This window comes from Natator depressus, chromosome 14 (genome assembly GCF_965152275.1).
Source record: "Natator depressus isolate rNatDep1 chromosome 14, rNatDep2.hap1, whole genome shotgun sequence".
Taxonomy (NCBI): Eukaryota; Metazoa; Chordata; order Testudines; family Cheloniidae; genus Natator; species Natator depressus.
Genome location: NC_134247.1, coordinates 9,134,385 through 9,152,019, shown reverse-complemented (window position 1 = coordinate 9,152,019; position 17,635 = coordinate 9,134,385). Strand labels below are relative to the sequence as shown.

At 48.0% G+C, this 17,635-nt stretch overlaps 1 protein-coding gene across 2 annotated transcripts in view; it reads left to right on the top strand.

Moving 5' to 3' along the window:
• The first annotated feature begins 4,346 nt into the window (after positions 1 to 4,346).
• RHBDL3 (rhomboid like 3) overlaps positions 4,347 to 17,635 on the top strand; it is a 125,191-nt gene continuing 111,902 nt past the window's right edge. For both annotated transcript variants that reach the window (XM_074971932.1, XM_074971931.1), the window contains exons 1-2: positions 4,347 to 4,649; positions 9,572 to 9,595. In XM_074971932.1, coding sequence (XP_074828033.1) covers positions 4,530 to 4,649; positions 9,572 to 9,595 — 144 coding nt within the window. In that variant the 5' untranslated portion in view covers positions 4,347 to 4,529. The remainder of the gene's footprint in view (positions 4,650 to 9,571; positions 9,596 to 17,635) is intronic.

The following is a 17,635-nucleotide window of genomic DNA, read 5'->3' as shown; positions in this document are numbered from 1 at the left end:
GTGGATGCAGTCTGAGGCCTGCTCTACACAGGTCTGTGCATTCAGCGCCAGTTGCAGGATCGAGGCTAAGGTTTGTAAAAGCACTTTGGGATTTTGTGAGCTGAAAGAAGTCCCATTAACAAGCTGTTTTGATTTGCTACAGAAGGTTTAGAAAACTTTTTTGTGTCATATGTGGGTAGGTTTCCACCCCTAGAGCTTTTTATTGCATGTTAACTGACCTTTTCAGCTGCTTCACATGTAGTGGGTAGAACTGAATACTATTTTGCTTGGAATACCAGACATCACAAAGACTGCAATACAAATGAATAAAAAGCAGCAAAGGCAAATCATGCTTGATATTCTCAAGGCTTCTTTTATGGGGTCTTGAAAATGCTCCTCTGAAGTACCTACATACTCTGTATCCTCAGCAGTAATCCACAATTCCACATTCTACGTTGTAATTATTATATTACCAGGCAGAGCTGCCAGGTTGTGGAGTGTGGGAAACAGTCATCTAAATTAAGAAGCTCTCAAAAATATACAAGATAGTAAATTGCCTGTAACAAAACTCCTAATTATAACCTTGTTAATTTCCTGTCCAATAGAGGAACATAATATAACTCTCACATGCAAGATCTTTCTCTTTTAAAAAAATCTAATTTTTATTGGTGAAAATGATCCTCAGAGATGGGACAGGCCTTCAACTTTCCAGTAATATTTTGTTTCTAATTTAAAGGAAGTTTAGTACTTGTGAAAGATGTCAGATTGATAGCCCATCCTAATTTGAGAGAATGATAATAAATAATATGTAGCGCTTTTCAGCAGGACATCTCAGAGCAATTCACATTTTTTTTAACTTATTTATCCTCACAACACCCTGGTAAGGCAGGGCAGTGCTGTTATCCCCATTGCACAAATGGAGAACTGAGGCACAGAAATACTAAGTGACTTACCCAAGGTCACACAACAGGAAGTCTATGGCAGAGCAGAGAACTGGACATGGGTCACCCAAGTCCTAGGTTATTTCCTAACCATTGGACAGCCTTCCTTAGGTGCCAGAAGGGCCTTTGCAATGCAAGATCCTCATTTGAAAAGATCACCTTTCAACCTGAATGATTTCTCCTCTTCACTGGTGCAGACCTTCGGCCTCATCTGTGAGATGGGCAAGGATGATTGTTGTTGTTGTTAATGGCTCGCTAATTTATTTATTCCATAGAAGACAACTGAACAGCCCTTACATAAGGACTGAATTATCATTCGCTTTCCCTGGCTGGATTTGCACCTGTAACCCAGAGGTGTAAAAGCTTTGCACTTCAGTTCCAAGCTTCAAGGCTATCATTTACCTCTCATATCTGCTTTACAATTTTAGCTCCAAAGCATTAGAAAGAAAATTCCTAAGTGCTTTTGATTAAAGATTTGATTTATGTAGCTAGAGCCCACTTTATCAACATAGAGCTTTCTGTACAGGAATATCCTGGTACTCCTCAAAACAACGGTTTGCTTCCTAGTTTTTTCTTTTAAGTGAGGGCTAATGGATGACAGTGCTGTAATCAAGTCTTTCATTAAGCCACAAAGCAGATAAAACAATACAGGGCAAGCGTCTCCCTACAGCCGTGCCAGGGATTCTCAAATGTCTTATGGAGGAACCTCCTCTAGGAGGTTAAAGGACAGGGACTGGGGACTGTGACTGCTCCTGTTCCCGCTGACTCTATGGGGTCCTAGCAGTTGGTGGGCCATGACCTTTTTAGTAAGGCAGGCAACAACTCACTCTATGCTTTTGTGGTCCAGAATAGCATCCTCAGTGCAGCAGGACCTCCCTGGGGGCCCGATGGAATCGGCCCATAGATCACAACCAGCCCGTGGGACAATGCACAACAGTCAAACATGCAGTGCATGCCTTGTATACACAGACCGCAAGACACTGGGTCCCAGATCTCTGCCCTTGCCTTCTCTGAGTGCCTTCTGTGCTGGGATTTGGGGTTGTGGACTCCCATCTGCTATTTACCACTTGGATGCCACCCTTTTGTTTCACATGTCATCACACAGCTCCTGAATGGGAAAGCTCTTCTAGCTTCTGCAAACCCGGTCTGGGTAGAAATAGTGGCTGAGAAGTGAAAAGTTCTAGGTCCCATTACCAGCTTCTGGGCCATTCTGTCCTTCCTTGTTTTCAAGGAAGGATACTTGCCTCATCACCTCTTCCTGGCTATCACTAGTCTGCTGGGTTTCCCCAGGCACGCTCTGGAGTTTTGACTCTCAATTTCCTTTGGCTTTAGCTCAGGCTGTAATTGAAGTGGGAAGCTAAGACATTTTCACCCTGTGGCTTAGTAGCGCTACATTGCATGACCTCCTCTTTGAGAACAGGCTAGCTCTGTATTTTGATTGGAATACACCAAACTTGCTGGCTTTCTCTTCCAATCAGGATTTCCTGAAGTTTCTAATCCAAACTCCAGAAGGCTAAGGTTTACATCTCCATATCTGTGAGATGGGGGCAAATTCTTACAGTGCAGGATTAAAAAGAACCCTGAGAATTACGAAGTTCACTGGCCTGCCCAAGGTGGGAGCCTTGATTAAAAATAATAAGGAAACCATTAACTGCAGCTTGCCCCCTGTTTCCAATTGCTCAGCAAAGGGAAGGTGGAAAGGGGTTTAATGTTAAAACCCGTCCAGCATCAGAAGGGCAGAGAAAAGGGAGCAGGGGCTGTCCATAGAGGGGCATAGTGGAGGCCAGCAGGGCTCAGAGAAGGGAACCTGTGGGCTGTTGCTGGGGCTAGGGACAGTACAGCTGTCAGGGTCAGGAGGAAGAGGTGGCTGTTAGGGCGGAGGAAGAAATTTGCAAGACAGTAACGGGGGGGCCGAGGGATGCCGACAGCGGGCTCTCTCCGCCGCTGCCTGTGCCCAGGGTAGCCAGGCTGCCTCGGGACCTTCTACTTCTCCCTGCGCGAGGGCGAGGGCGAGGTTACGCTGCCGAGCGGGGCTCAGTGACCTCCCTGCAGCCTGGCCCTGGAGGAGGTGCTGGGCGCGGGGCTGTGGGTGGAGGCTCAAGGGGGACGCGGCCCTTTTGCAGGGCGATGGACGATGCGCTTAACGCGGCCGCGGCCACAGCCCAGCTCGCTCCGCCTGCGGCTGCCTCCGGGCGCCCCGGGACCCTCGCCCTGCCGGGGAAGGGCAGGCAGCGCGCTCAGCCGCCTCAGGCCCTGCAGAAATAAAGGCCCGGGGTGCGGGTCGGCCCCCTGCCAGCAGGGAGCGGTTCAGCGCAGCGCCAGTCAGGCAGGCGCGCACCTGTGTGAGTCTCCTCCCGGAGCAGGTAGCGCAGCGGGCTGGAGTATCCTCAGGGGCCGGGGTAGCGCCGGTGGAGGGCACTGGTGAGCCTGGGCCAAGGGGGGTTGCCGTGGGGCTGGGTGAGCCGGGTAGGGGTGAGCCTAGGGCCGCGGGAGGGCAGGGGGGTGAGCCTGGGGCTGGGGGTTGCCGTGGGGCTGTGAGCCTAGGGCTGGGAGGTGAGCCCGGGGCTGGGGGTTGCCTGGGACAGGGGGAGAACAGGGGGGTGAGCCTCGGGCTGGGGGGTTGCTGGGGGGCAGGGGGGTGAGCCTGGGGCTTGGGGGGTTGCCGGGGGGCAGTGAGCCTGGGGCTTGGGGGGTTGCCGGGGGAGCCTGGGGGTTGCCGTGGGGCCGTGAGCCCGGGTCTGGAGGGTTGGCGGGGGGTGAGCCCAGGGCTGGGGAAGCGGGGGGGGGGGGGGGGGGGGTTGTCGTGGGGCTGGGAGCCCGGGCTAGTTTTAGGGCGGGGTCAGGACCACCAGGACCTGGCCCTACCTGGCGCTGCGCCGGCTGTGCGGGTCTGGGCTCCCACGTGCACTTTGCCGTCCGCCCGCCCGCCATCCCTGGCGCTTGGCTGCAAACTTGTCTCTCCCGTGACTTGCCCGCCCGGCCCTGCAGCCCGCGGAGCCGCCGGGCCGGGAGACCGCGCCGCGTCCTTGTCGCAGCCTCCCTCCCCCCCGCGCCCGGAGCCGCCGCCGTCGCCCCCCCCCCCGGCTCTTTGAACGCCCTGCTCCCTGATTTGCAATTCTGGGCTCTGCCTCCCCAGGCTCCGGAGGAGGCGCCGCTCCCCCCCCCGAAAGCGGAGGAGGAGATCGCCGCCCGGCCGAGCCCGGCTCCGCGGCCGCAGCGCAGCCGGCTCCCCGCGTGGCGCGCAGGTGCTGGCTCCGGGCGGCGAGGGCGAGGGCGGCCGGCTGGCCATGACCGGCGGGCCCTATGCGGAGTGCGGGGCGCTGGGCAGGACCGCGGGCGCGGCGGCGGGGTTCCCAGGGGGCCAAGTCTTTCCCGACGGAGCCGGCGGGGGGCACCTGCCCCGTCCGGAGCCGCAGCAGACGGGCAGCAGCCGCTGGCACCGGCATGTCTGCGGGACGGCTCCTGCCTGCGCGCCCGGGAGGCTCCCTGCCAGGATCGCCCCGGCTGCAGGAGCCCTGACGGAGGAGGCGAAGCTCGGCCGGGTTTGAAAGTTTGCCAGGCACCCGCTAGTTTTAATTGCTGTAAAGATCCGCGGGGCTGTTTCCAAGCATGGGAGACAGGCGGCCGGAGGCTCGCGCCAGCTCTTCCCCTGCCGTGGCTGCCAGCTCCGAAGCAGAAGAAATAGAGGTTTTGGAGTCGGAGGATGTCTTGCCTATGGCCACAGAGGATGTAAGTTTCATTTGCTTCCCCCCCCCTCCCCCCATGCCTCAGCGGTTTTAATCGGATCAAGCTATTTATAACTGAACTTCAGCAAGAATAGAGCCCCCCGCCTCTCCCAAACCCCTTTTGAATTGCCCCCCACTCTCCATATCCCTTAGCCACGTAAGCCACCGGTGAAATCAAGGGGCAGAAGAGCATTTCCAATGACTTTCTGCCTGGAGCCAAATCTTTCCCCAACAAATAAAGCTGGGAAGGGGGAATTTCTAGGGTGATATTTCTGTGGTGCCAGCAGCAAGCTGGCTGCTTCACAGATGTGTGAGGACATGGTCCCTGCCCCTAAACGCTTATAATCTACATACATTGAGACCGGGAATCCAAAGGGGGCTGAGCTGTAGCTCACGAAAGCTTATGCTCAAATACATTTGTTAATCTTTAAAGTGCCACAAACACTCCTTTTCTTTTTATGGATACAGACTAACAGGGCTGCTACTCTGAAATCAGCTCCCATTGACTTTCAGCAGGAGCCCTGTAGTTAACTCCACTTCGGTTCCCTTGAAAATCCCCATTTTAGGCTTTTTTCATCTTAAAATCCTTTACAAACATTCATCTCTTCTGTTATCATGCTTACTTTATACTGTGCATTTTTGCCACCTAGAATCCAACAGAAGTTAAGTGTTGGTGGGTTTACTTAAACCCACGGCTATCATAAATATTTTCTGCCACTCCAAGGTTGTTTGTGCTTCAAGAATATTATCAAGGACCTTGTCCCTACAATAATTTTTGGAGAACTTTATAACAAGCGCCACATGGTCCATGTTCAAGGTGTGTGACCTGATGTTCTTTCATTTTCACTGTGTGTACACGCTGCCTTAGATTTCAACCTGAGTCCTGGTAAGCAGCCTAATTTAGTTGTAAACCTTAATCTCTAAAGATTCTTAAACAGCGAACTTCTTATGTACCAAGAGCAGCATCTCTGTGTTTATAAGTCTGAGAACCCATCTTTCCCCCTCCCCCCCCCCCCACTTCCCTTCAATGGTTCAGAAGAAGATTTAGGGATCCTGTAGCTCTCTTAACCCATGGATAGTAAAAGATTAATCACTACATCATGATGAGTGCATTCATACTGGGGAAAGTATGCAGCCAGCTAAGCACTTACAGAGCTGTTCGTTTCTCTGACCGAGTTATTCCACTGGTGGTGCTACAGTTAGGCTTCTAATTATCCTGTTTCTGATGCAAAAGCCAACTGGTCAAATTTAGGGGGCTGATATGCCATGGGTGCTTGAGTGGTGCTTGAGTAACTCTCATTAGCATCAATGGGAGGGAGATTAGCAGACCCTTTCGAAATGTCTGAAGCATTAAGCAGCAGTACAGGGAAGTGCTGGAGGAAAAAAACATATATTTCCCAGGAGCCTTTCATATCTCCATTGGAACCCCCTAGACCAGGCGTGGGCAAGCTATGGCACCGGATTCGGCCCATCATGGCTTTGGATCCTGCCCACGGGATTGCCACCCCTGTGGCATGGTGGGCCCTGTGCCGCTCCTGGAAGCGGCTGGGACCACATCCCTGTGGCCCTGCGGGTGGGGGGCAGAGGGCTCCGCATGCTGCCCTCACTTTTGGGTACCTCCCCCCCCCAGCTCCCATTGGCTGGGAACAGGGAACCCTGCACCCCAACCCCCTGCCCTGAGCCCCCTCCTGCACCCTGCTCCCCAACTCCCCGCACCCCAACTCCCCACCCTGAGCCCCCTGCCACACCCCTGCCCTGAGCCCCCTCTTGCACTCCACACCCTCTTCTGCACCCCAGCCCCCTTCTCTGAGCCCCCTTTGCCCCAAAACCTTGCCCTGAGCCACTTCCTCCACACCCCGCACTCCTTCCCGCACCCCTGCCCCAGCTCTACATTCATGGCCCTGCATGCAATTTCCCCACCCAGATTTGGCCCTCTGCCCAAAAAGTTTGCCCACCCCTGCCCTAGATCCTTGTGAACTCTCCCTGCCTCCCCATCTTGCTGTGCATCCCCCAGCCTGTGAACAGTTTGTTTGTTTGTTTGTTTATTTATTTATGAAGCACAAGACACCTCAGTCTACCCATTTAGCTTTGATGACCCATGTTGACCTGTGGAGTGCGGGACCTGGCACTGGAATTCCAACCCAAGTCTCCCATATCCCAGTGCAGAATGCTGATACTGGGCTACCAAGTGATCTTGATGCTCTGAATCTTCTAGAAGTAGAGATGGGCAGTGAAGTGTTGAAGTTTTTGGAGAGCCTAAGATGAAAGCTGCTGTGTGAGGACCTGATCCAGTGCTGATAGTAATCCATGGAAAGACTCACATGGACTTCAGTGGGTGCTGGATCAGGCCCTAAGGGCAAAGAGTCATTTGTTATTTAGGCCTCAGTCTGCACTACCAATCTCATGTATTCTATTTTTACAGTCCTGCTGTTTCTTGGCAGTTTATTGTCCCCAATTGCTCACCCCCTGCTCCAAGTGACTTGGGAGACACCAGTGCTCTCCACAGGCAGAATCTGATGCTCTTCATATGAATCCCTCAATGTAAATGCTGAATTGTTGTGTGGATTTTCCCTGTATAAAAGTGCTTTACAAACATTAATGGGTCAATCTTGCATTTTCCATGCTGAACATTCACTCCTTGTATGCTGAATTACTTAGCTGGGAGTTTTGGGTGCATGAGGAAATCATGATCATGGCCAATCTAACCATTGCAATGTCTCTTAGGTAAGGTAGGCAAAGAATCTACCTAATGACAGATGGAGGAAGCTGAAGCAGAGAAGTATAATAATAATAATAATTAATACATTTATTTTCAAGTGCCCTCCACCAAGGCTTTTGGGGCATCAGCAAGAATGAAAATGAAATAACATTTATAAATACAAAACATATAAAATGACCACCCTGTATAGCTATAACATTCAAGGGGTGACTTGCCCAGGGTCACAGAGAGAAGTGACCAAATTCTGAATGTTTTCTGTCCTCATAAGTCCATCCTTCTAGAAACACGTAGATACTGGTTTTGTACTGGATTTCTTTCCCAGAGGGTAATAAACCAGGTATTGTTGCTGGGAGAACTGAGTTTGTTTCTGGGTTTTAGCACTATATGTGGTCAGCGGCGAATTCCCATGTGTAACATTACATGAGAGCCTGGATGGACCATATATAATTAGGGCCCTAAGTCTCCCAACACTTATTTATACCGAATCATGTTTTTGGGGTCTCTCTGGTAAGTACTGTAGCTGCTTGGCTGGCCTTTAAGAAAGAGCGTTCTGGTTTCCTTACTGATATGAAGAGAGAGAAGCAAGCAATGCCTTTGAGCTACTCCAGCCTGCTGTAGAATCCAGTCATTAATCCTGCAGTGTGCTCAGCAGCTTCACTATGGTTTTAATGTTAACAGATGTTGAAAGTGCTGAGAATTGGGCCAGAGTGGACTCTAGGAATGGGAGAGGAAGAATGTCCTCAAGGTAAAAGCACACAGCTCAGTGGGATCTGGATTGTAATCCTGGCACTGCCACTAACTTGCGGTGTGACCTTGGGCAAGTCACATAAAGCCCACTCCAGCTCCCGTAGAAATCATTCTGAGATCTTTCTATTGACTTCAGCTGGAGTTGGAGCAGACTTTTAAAAAGTGTTGTGCCTCAGTTTCCCCGTCAGTAAAATGGAGATAACATACACCAACCTGGAAGCCTGGTGGTGAGGCTTATTTTGTTGATGATGTAGAAGTGCCAGGAATCATTTATGTGCAATCTGTAAATAGAATGTTACAGAAGATGTTGTGAAAGTCCCCCTCCCCCATGCGATCAGTCAGTGAATTTCAAGTTGGGACTAGGAGGCTGCAGGATACCCTCTGAAAATTAAAACCATTGTGTTAGGAGCACGCCCAAGGCCAAACTGGGATCTGATATTTCTCTTTCTTTTTTTTTATTGGAAACTTGAGATAAGCTCACTGGCTTGTCTGCCAAGAACTGACACACAGTCGATTCTTATACAATGCTAATCACTTAAAAAAAAAAGGGGGGGGGGGGGGAACATGCATACAAAGGAGGTTATGCTGCCACAGCCTTCGCTTCAAGGGAATGGCACCACTGTTGTCATTACAGCACTCGGAGTGACATTAAACAAAGCCAGGATTTAAAATATCGTAAAACATTAAAGCATTGGGCAGATTTACAGGGACAACTGGGAGTTTATACATGAATATCCACTCGAACAACAGCTTAACTAATTCCATGGAAATTCAGTGAATTAATATGTAAACCACGGTCTCTCCCCTAGGTAGGCATACTAGACAAAGCTCCAAAATTGACTGGAGGGAAATATTCCTTACTCAATAGTTAAGACTTTAACCAGAGCTCTACTCTGCATGTAACAGCAGATGCATTTTGCTTGTGTGAAATCTGGTGCTGATATTTTTCGTAGCCAAGGATTGGCTTGTTTAGTGTTCCCAAAGCACTTGAAAGCTACAACAGCTGTGTGCACCTAACTGTATGTAAATATGCACCTGACTCTGTATGTAGAGAGGGGATTCTCAGGTAACTCCTGCATGGTTCTCTTAATTGCACAGCTGATGTCACAGCGTTTATTGGGCAAACCCTTGGCACTTGACAGCCCTGAAGCACTGCAGAGGCATTAAGCCTCACAACACCTCCCCTCTGCACGGAGATGCTAACATTATTATCCCCATTTTCCAGATCGGGTCACGAGGCACTGAGAAGGTATGACTAGCCCAACACCTCGCAGCGAGTTACTGCGAGAGGCAGGATTAGATGGCAGGAATTCCTGGCTCCCTATCCCATGCTTAGACCACTAGATCATTCCATTATTTGCCTGTTAAAGTATATTTCCAGCATGAATTGCATTCTAGTATAATTGCTTATACCTTTTTTTCCTTTTTTCCTCCTTTATGCATTGCCTCTTACCTATCAGCACTGGAAAGCTCTGTTTGATCAGGTATGTGAACAATTCCTATATTTTATCATCCTGCTTCTGGTGAGAGAGAGACTAACACTAGCTTGCTTTCCTTTGTACATTAGACTTTCCCCTCTGCTCTGTGCTGCGTACATTTTCAAACTAGGGCTTTAATATGTGGCCCATGTGAAACGAGTTTTGCGTCAATCCAGATCCCAGCGCGTTGGTGTCTGCCTCATAGGCACCACCACTGCAGTTACCTGCCCCCCATCCCCATTGGCAGTGCCATCAGTACAGCTAAGGGTTTGAATGGGCCCTGGAGACTGAACGACCCTGCCATCCATAGAGGTGATCTCCCCCAGGTCAGAGCTGAGGGGGTGTGTGTGTGTGTGTGCGCGTGCGCGCGCGCATGCACACTTGCATTGCTACCAATTGTGCTGCACCTGTTCTCGGGCTAGGAGACCTTACTTTCCAAGGCTGTCAATCCAGCACCTTCCTAATGATTGCTACATTCTTTGGGCTAGATCCTCAGCTGGTAAATTGACTTCAATGGAGCTACTTCAGTTTCTGCCAGCAGAGAACCTGCTCCTTTAATTTTAAAAGTAAAAAAAAAAATCACGTGCATCTGTTTCCACAGTGAAATCCATAATTTTATCAACTAAATGTATAGGAACCAAATCATCAGCTGGTGTAAATTGGTGTAGCTCCACTGATGTAGATGCTAGTTTTATCATCTAAAATTATAATCCACACTCCAGATTATCAATTTGGAGCGTGGATTATAATTTTAGATGCTATAACTAGCATGCTAGCACCATGAAATGCTAAGTAGATTTTTTTAGGGTTACCTCCTTGACTTGCTTCTAAACTGAAGCACTGTGTAAATGAAATTGTAAACTATGGCTCTTAATGCCATAGACTTGTGTGTGTGACTATCATCTTGTGTAAGTGAGCGGTTCCTCTTACGTTGGCATCATTCTAGCAGCACTAAAGTTCTGATGAGATTTCTCCACTGCTTTATGAGGCAATAACCCTGATCCTGAATGTGAATAAACTACAAAACCAAAGGCTGTGGTACAGTCTCCTCAGAGGGATGCCCTTGTGGCCAGAGGTGTCCTGTTATCATTCAGTAAATAATCTGGCTGCTAGCCATGACGAGTGTCCATTTATAACCCACTAAGCCAGGCTCTATTATTAATCCATAAATCTAGGTTGAGTAGCATTTGTCAGTGTGCTGCACCATAGCCAGCTGGTGATGGGAAGCGTAGTAACTAGATTATTGAAATGGTCAATCATATTTAAATCTCTGTAGTATGTTTTAATTTGTTAGCATTCTATGTATTAACATGGATTGCTCCCATTCAGAAGGCCGGGGTTGCAATAGGAATCAGTCGTTAGTTGGGCTTGAATGTTTATTTCAACCATTCTGAATTCTTCTCTGTTTCAAAATTTTGTTTTACTTTGGGGCAGATCCTGCAAGCTCCCTGACGCCGCACTGAAGTCCTTGAATCCTTGCAGGATGGGGCTTTTGGCTTGTAGCTGACTTGGGCTCAGAGAGGAATTGGCAGGGTCTAAGTGGGTGCAGAGATCTTGACTGAACAGCAGAAGCGTCATGTTTTAAAAATGGCTTGATGGCAGTTGGATTTGTGGTACATTTCCCTAATGACAAGGGAAACAGACTGTAAATCAAAATCTCTCATAATTAGCCACATTTGAATTAGGGCTGCAACTGAAATTTAAGCCCTGTCAATAAGGCTTTATTATCAAAGAGAATGCAACCCACGAAAAACCAGTCCCAAGTTCTGAGTAAATCAATACAGCCTTTGTTGCCTGTGGGCAAAAGCAAAAAGCAGACGTCTTCCTTCAGCATTATATCAGTAAGACAGAAAACCCATTAGCTTAGCAATGAATAGTGAGATGCTGTTTGTCATGAAACACATTCCCTGTATCCAGAAATTCACTGCACCAAGAAAGGAGTGTGTTTTGTTTAATGCCAACTGGAATCTGTGTGAAACATGAGGTCAATATAAGGGATTTCTGCGGCACTGGCTAGAGAACACAGATGCGCTGAAACATGCAGCTCTGTTGTAAAGTGCTAAACCCAATTCCTTCTGTGTGTTAGCCTGGAGGGCAAAACAGGTGCCCAAGGATTTTGTGTGCATTAAAATAAAGGGAGGACCGGTCTTCCTGGAAGTCCTGTGCTGTTACCACTCTGATACTTGGCTCATAGTATTACCGTCCTTACTCCCTGTCAGCTGAACCATGCAGGTCTCTCCAGTCAGTCTTGTGGTGAAAGAGAACAGCTGGGGAGGAGGAGAGCAGGTGAAAGCCCTGGAGAGTGAGTGTGGGAGCCCTTGAGAATTCACAGGCTGTGATCCAGGCTCTGACTGCTAGGGCGATGGAACTACCATGAGGATAAATGTGGTGATTAGAGCTGGTTGGAAGATGATTGCTCTCCCTCCCCCAAGAATTTTTGATAAAATATTTTTCATTTTTATTGAAAAAAGGTCTTTTAAATTTGGGAGTTTCCCTGGGATAACTGGCCGTTTCTCAGTTTAAAAGTACAAAATTTGAGGGTTGGCTTTTTTTTGTAAAACACCCAAACATGAAAACAGAAACTTTTTGGCAAAAATTTCCATTTAATCAGAAACCATTTGTGTTAAATATAAGATCTATGTGTTTGTTTGGATGGAAAATGTGCAACTGGCTCTAGTTGGTCTCGCTGATCACTGCCAAATATCCACACCGCCCCCTGCAGAAGGGTGAATTGCACCCTAGGCAGCCAGTCTGAAAATCCTGGAGATGAGAGTTGTGCAATTTCTGTTTTAAACAAGTAAAATAAATAAAGCCTGGAGAACAGGTGAGTTCAGAACTGACTGCTCTTCTGTGAGGTTTTAATATACCATGCCCAGGGCGAAATCCTGGGCTTATTGAAACCAATGGCAAAACTTCCCTGGACTTCAGTGGGGCTGAGCAAACAGACAGATTTTCAGTGTTGCAGCTCCTATTCCACAGAGTGCATCTGTGGTGCATTTTCATTTTGGGGCCATGGCCCTTAGCCAGTAGTAACTCATTGGTTACTTTTATATGGATTTGTACATTTATTTATTGTGCTCATAAACACCCCCGACCACGCACACTTTAGCTCTGCATCTGCCACCTCCCATGGGGCTCAGGCCGTGTTTGAGCATTTCACACATTCGTTTCCATTTAAAATCCTAACTCTGAGCAAAGCAAGGGCTGCTCTTTTCCTCCCTAAAATCTCTTGCTTTTCATTTGGAGAGGACTCATTTCTTGCTAACCGTTGAGATGGATTACATTGCAGGTGGGGCAGAGAGACAGCTTTTGGGGGGGCAGGTCTTGGCAGCATGAAGGCAAATGTGGCCATTGTCTTTTGCCTTGCATAAATAACACCCCGGTTAATTCTCTCTCTCACAGAAAGAGGGAAAGGGTGTTTTCCAATTCCCATGTGGAGGCAGCTTTGCCTGGTGGTTAAATTAGAAGACTATGAGTCAGGACCCCTGGGTTCTATCCCCAGCTTTGCCACGGGCTTATTCTGTGGCCTTGGGCAAATTACTCAACTTTTCTGTGCCCCAATTATCCCCATTTCGGGGATGAGTGAAACTTAATCACTGTGATAAAGTGCTTTGAAATCTTCCGATGAAAGTGGGCTATAGAAATGTGCAATGTTTATGGTCACAACAGACCCACGTTTATGCTGTTCCCCTAATGGGGAGGGTGTGGGTTTTTCAGCAGCTCATTGATCAGGTTCCAAAAGCTGGAGTAATTTTGTCCAGGCCTCCGTGTCTGAGCTGCCAAGGATCGGTTCATGGGATGGGTTCCCATGTCTAAGTACCCACCTCCCCCTCCCCACACCTTGGTCAATGTCTATGGGTGACAGCAGGGTATTTGCTTTAAATAGACAGCCTTTGCTACCCCATCACTTTGGTTCATCTGCCTATGAGTCTGGACTGCATTTTTGTTGCAGCTGTCTGAGAAGGCATGGATTCTTCCGTGAAATTTCGATGTGGGTGTGATGGTATCAGAGAAAAAGAGTTTACTGAGAATCTCAGGAGATGTGTGGGCAGCTAATGGGAAGCTGGAGCTCAGTAAGAACTCTGCAGACATACCACAGACCAGATGATGCATTCTTGTCTGTGCTAGGGAAAGTTAAATTGATGACAATAGTGTTAGGAACAGATGCAGCTGAGCCCAGTTTGCTGCCATTTCAGAGCCATGGTTAAAAGCTGCTTGCAGCGAAGTCCTTGCTGTTTGCCTTTCTTGGAAAGGGCCATTTCCCTGCAGTTGTGGAGATGCAAACACAACAGCCTTGTGCTAGTGCATGAGAAAAAGGACTACAGCCAGAAAGTGAAAGTGACTAGGCTAGCTTTGATGAGTGCAATGCAAAAACCAACAGGCATAGACAAGGGAAAGTCAATGAGACTTTTAAGTCCTTTTGGCTATAGGCCTGGATCCTGAATGATTGAAGGTGAAAAGTACTTTGCAGAATTGGGCCCACTGATCAAAGTTGGTGGTAACTCAGGCAAAGAGTTATTTTCAAGTAAATTATCTTTATTTTAACAGTGACCCCTTTCTCAGTGTAGCCTTTAACACAGTTAACACTATCTATGTCCCATGCTATAGAGTGATTCCAGTTTGTTCATGTGGACACTATTGAGTTAAAAATCACACTTTAGTATGAATTATTTTCCCCTACTCTTGTTCTAGGAAACGTCTACTGGCAGCGTTTAGCAAAACCAGCAAGATAGCTTAATTTGAGGTATTGTCCGTGCATGGCCAATTTTTCCGTTTGCCCTGTAAAATCACTTCTTTCCCCTTCTTTATGTGGGTTTTACACAAGGCAACAGGGATGGGGAAGAAGAAAATGGTGGTTATCAAACTGAAGAAACTGACAAGGGGCTCAAGGAGATGCAGAGTATTTTCTAAAACTACTTTTAACTCCTTTAAAACGTTGGCTAGATGTCAAATTGTTGCTGTCCCTTTAACACTAAACATATTTTGGCCAATCCTAATTGTAACAACTGTCCCTATTAAGTGCAGTGTGTCAACAAGCAGAACCTTGTGGGATATAATATAAACTACGAAACACCCCTGGGTGGCGGGGTGGGGGGCAGGGTGTGTTTTTTTTTTTTTTAATGTGGACTAAGGATCTGATCCAAAGCCTCGTGGCGTCAATGGATGACTCTTGCTGATATCAAGGGGCTGTGGATCAGGCCCAAAAAGCAGGGTCTAGCTTTGTCTGTCCAGATCATTGAATTAGGCACATTTGTGGGAGCTAGGGGATTTTTCCTCCTTCCCGACCAAGACTGGGCTTGTAAAAGGGGGAAAGAAACTTAAAAACTGGGAGAGCTCATTTGATACTGCACAGAGGGGGCTCTGCATCTGTCCCATACCCTGAAGTCTGATCTCATTTACAGTTGTCAGCGTGGCCTGTTGGAGGAGATGAAAGGGAGAAGACAAGGAGGCAGAATATATTAGTCTCGAGCAGAGGGCGCTAAGAGCACCTGCCCCATTACCTTGAGATGGGGGCAACGATGGCAGCTGGACATGTGTCATCTGCTGCTCTTTGAGGCACGCTGTCCATGGAACACACGATTAATGAGTCAAGGGAGGGTCTATTGTAAGCCACAAAGACTCGGGGCTTAAGTAGGGCTCTCAATCCTCTTTCTTTCCGCAATTGCCATCACTTTACATTTCTCAAGTGGAGTAGGGGGGCGCAGCCAGCCGCTGTCTGAGACCACAAAGCCTCCCTTTCTCCTCCCTCCCCAAACTGCTGCTGACCTTTGTCACGCAGCATTAACCTTTTGACTCTGCTGTTTTGGGCTTCGGGTTGGAAAAAATCAATGGAAATTAATTGCACTGTGTGTTTTTTTTTTTTTTTTTTAAGAGAGAATGTGTCGGGAGGTTGGGCAGTGGTGTGTTGTCGTTGTTTTTCTTGAATGATGGGAAGTTTCTTGTGTGCTGATACTATATGGATCCCTCTTTCTTATAATAATGATTCCATGGTGCCCTGCCATCTGAGGGTCTCCAAGTGCTTTGCAAACATTAAGCCTTCTAGCACCCCTGAGAGGTGAGTATTTATCATCGTCCCACTATGAAAGAAGGGAAACTGAGGCACAGAGCAGTCAAGACTTGCTCAAAATGGTGCAGCGGGTCACTAACAGAGCTCTAATCCCCTGCTTTAACCAGAAGGCCCTCTTTCATCTCCCTTGCAGGCCCAAGACTGCAGTCATCAAAGAGGAGTGGGTAGGTGCCCAAGAGATGGGGAAATGCTACTCGGTGAGGTGGAAACAGATGCATTTAGTTGATCTTAAATGCCTCATGAGTCAGATTTTTGAAGCCAGGTGAGCACTGCTGTGTGCACTCACATCAGGTGTTTGCCTTTAGATGGCCATCTATCTATATAAGAACAGCCATACTGGGTCAGACCAATGGTCCACCTAGCCCAGTATACTGTCTGCCAACAGTGGCCAATCCCAGGTGCTTCAGAAGGAATGACCAGAACAGGTAATCATCAAGTGATCCATCCCCTGTCATCCAGTCCCAGCTTCTGGCAGTCAGAGGCTAGGGACACCCAGAGCATGCAGTTATGTCCCTGACCATCTTAGTATCCACTGATGTACCTATCCTCCATTAACTTGTCTCGTTCTTTTTTTTTTGAGCCTCGTTATAGTTTTGGCCTTCTCAACATCCCCTGGCTATGAGTTCCACAGGGTGACCTTTGTGTTGCGTGAAGAAATACTTCCTTTTGTTTGTTTGAAACCTGCTGCCTGTTAATTTCATCAGGTGCCCTCTGGTTCTTGTGTTCTGCGAAGGGGTAAATCACACTTCCTTAGTCACTTTCTCCACCCCATTCGCGACTTTGTAGACCTCTCTCATGTCCCCCTTAGTCATTTCTTTTCCAGGCTGAGCAGTCCCAGTCTTTTTGATCTCTCCTCATATGGGAGCTGTTCTATCCCCTTCATCATTTTTGTTGCTCTTCTCTGAACCTTTCCCAGTTCTAATGGTTTGGGGTTTTTTTGAGATGGGGTGTCCAGAACTGCATGCAGCATTCCAGGAGTGATCCAAGTATTCATGACAGGTTTCAGAGTAACAGCTGTGTTAGTCTGTATTCGCAAAAAGAAAAGGAGTACTTGTGGCACCTTAGAGACTAACCAATTTATTTGAGCATAAGCGTTCGTGAGCTACAGCTCACTTCATCGGATGCATACTGATGAAGTGAGCTGTAGCTCACGAAAGCTTATGCTCAAATAAATTGGTTAGTCTCTAAGGTGCCACAAGTACTCCTTTTCTTTTTCCAAGTATTCATATGACCCTTATGCACGTGCCTTACAACACCCAGGGCAGGGCAATTCTCTCCATTGTACGAATGGGGCACTGAGGCACAGAGAGATCAAGTGACGTGGTTAAGGTCACCCATGAGATCTGTGCTGGAGCAAGGAACTGAACCCAGGCCCCTGAAGTCCACGGCTAGCACGTGAACCCCTGGACCATCCTATCTCACAGGTCACTTACTCATGCAATACCTGGCTGGTGTCTGTTCTTTGGTTGTATGTACACGTGATTTAGGCAGCCAAAGGAGTCTATCTGTGCAAGTTAATTTGCCTAGCTTTGAAAATCTGGCCTAACGTGCTGTCTTTCTTTAGATGGATCACTGTGGTGAGAATCACATATACTAGAATGAATATTACTTTGTTTGTGCCTCAGTATTTCAGTGCTTGTCTGTGTGTGTGTGCCACAAAATTTACCTGCAGATTATTAGTATCTTCTTACCACATGCAGTGCAAACAATAAAAGTAACAACTACCCTAGAGAAGGGAATATCTTCCCCCCGCCCACGCGACATTTGCAACCAGTAAATCAGCAGCAGGCCATCAAGTCTGATGTTGTGATCCTCAAATGTTGTTTCTGTGACTACTGCTCCCCTGCTGATATCACATAAACAACACAAATAGTTATTAATAAGCCTATCCCACCTTGTCACATGCCTGTCCTCTGCTAGGACGCCCCCTCCCCCCTCCCATGGCTGGCTTCCCTTCCGCTAACTTCCCAACCGGCATT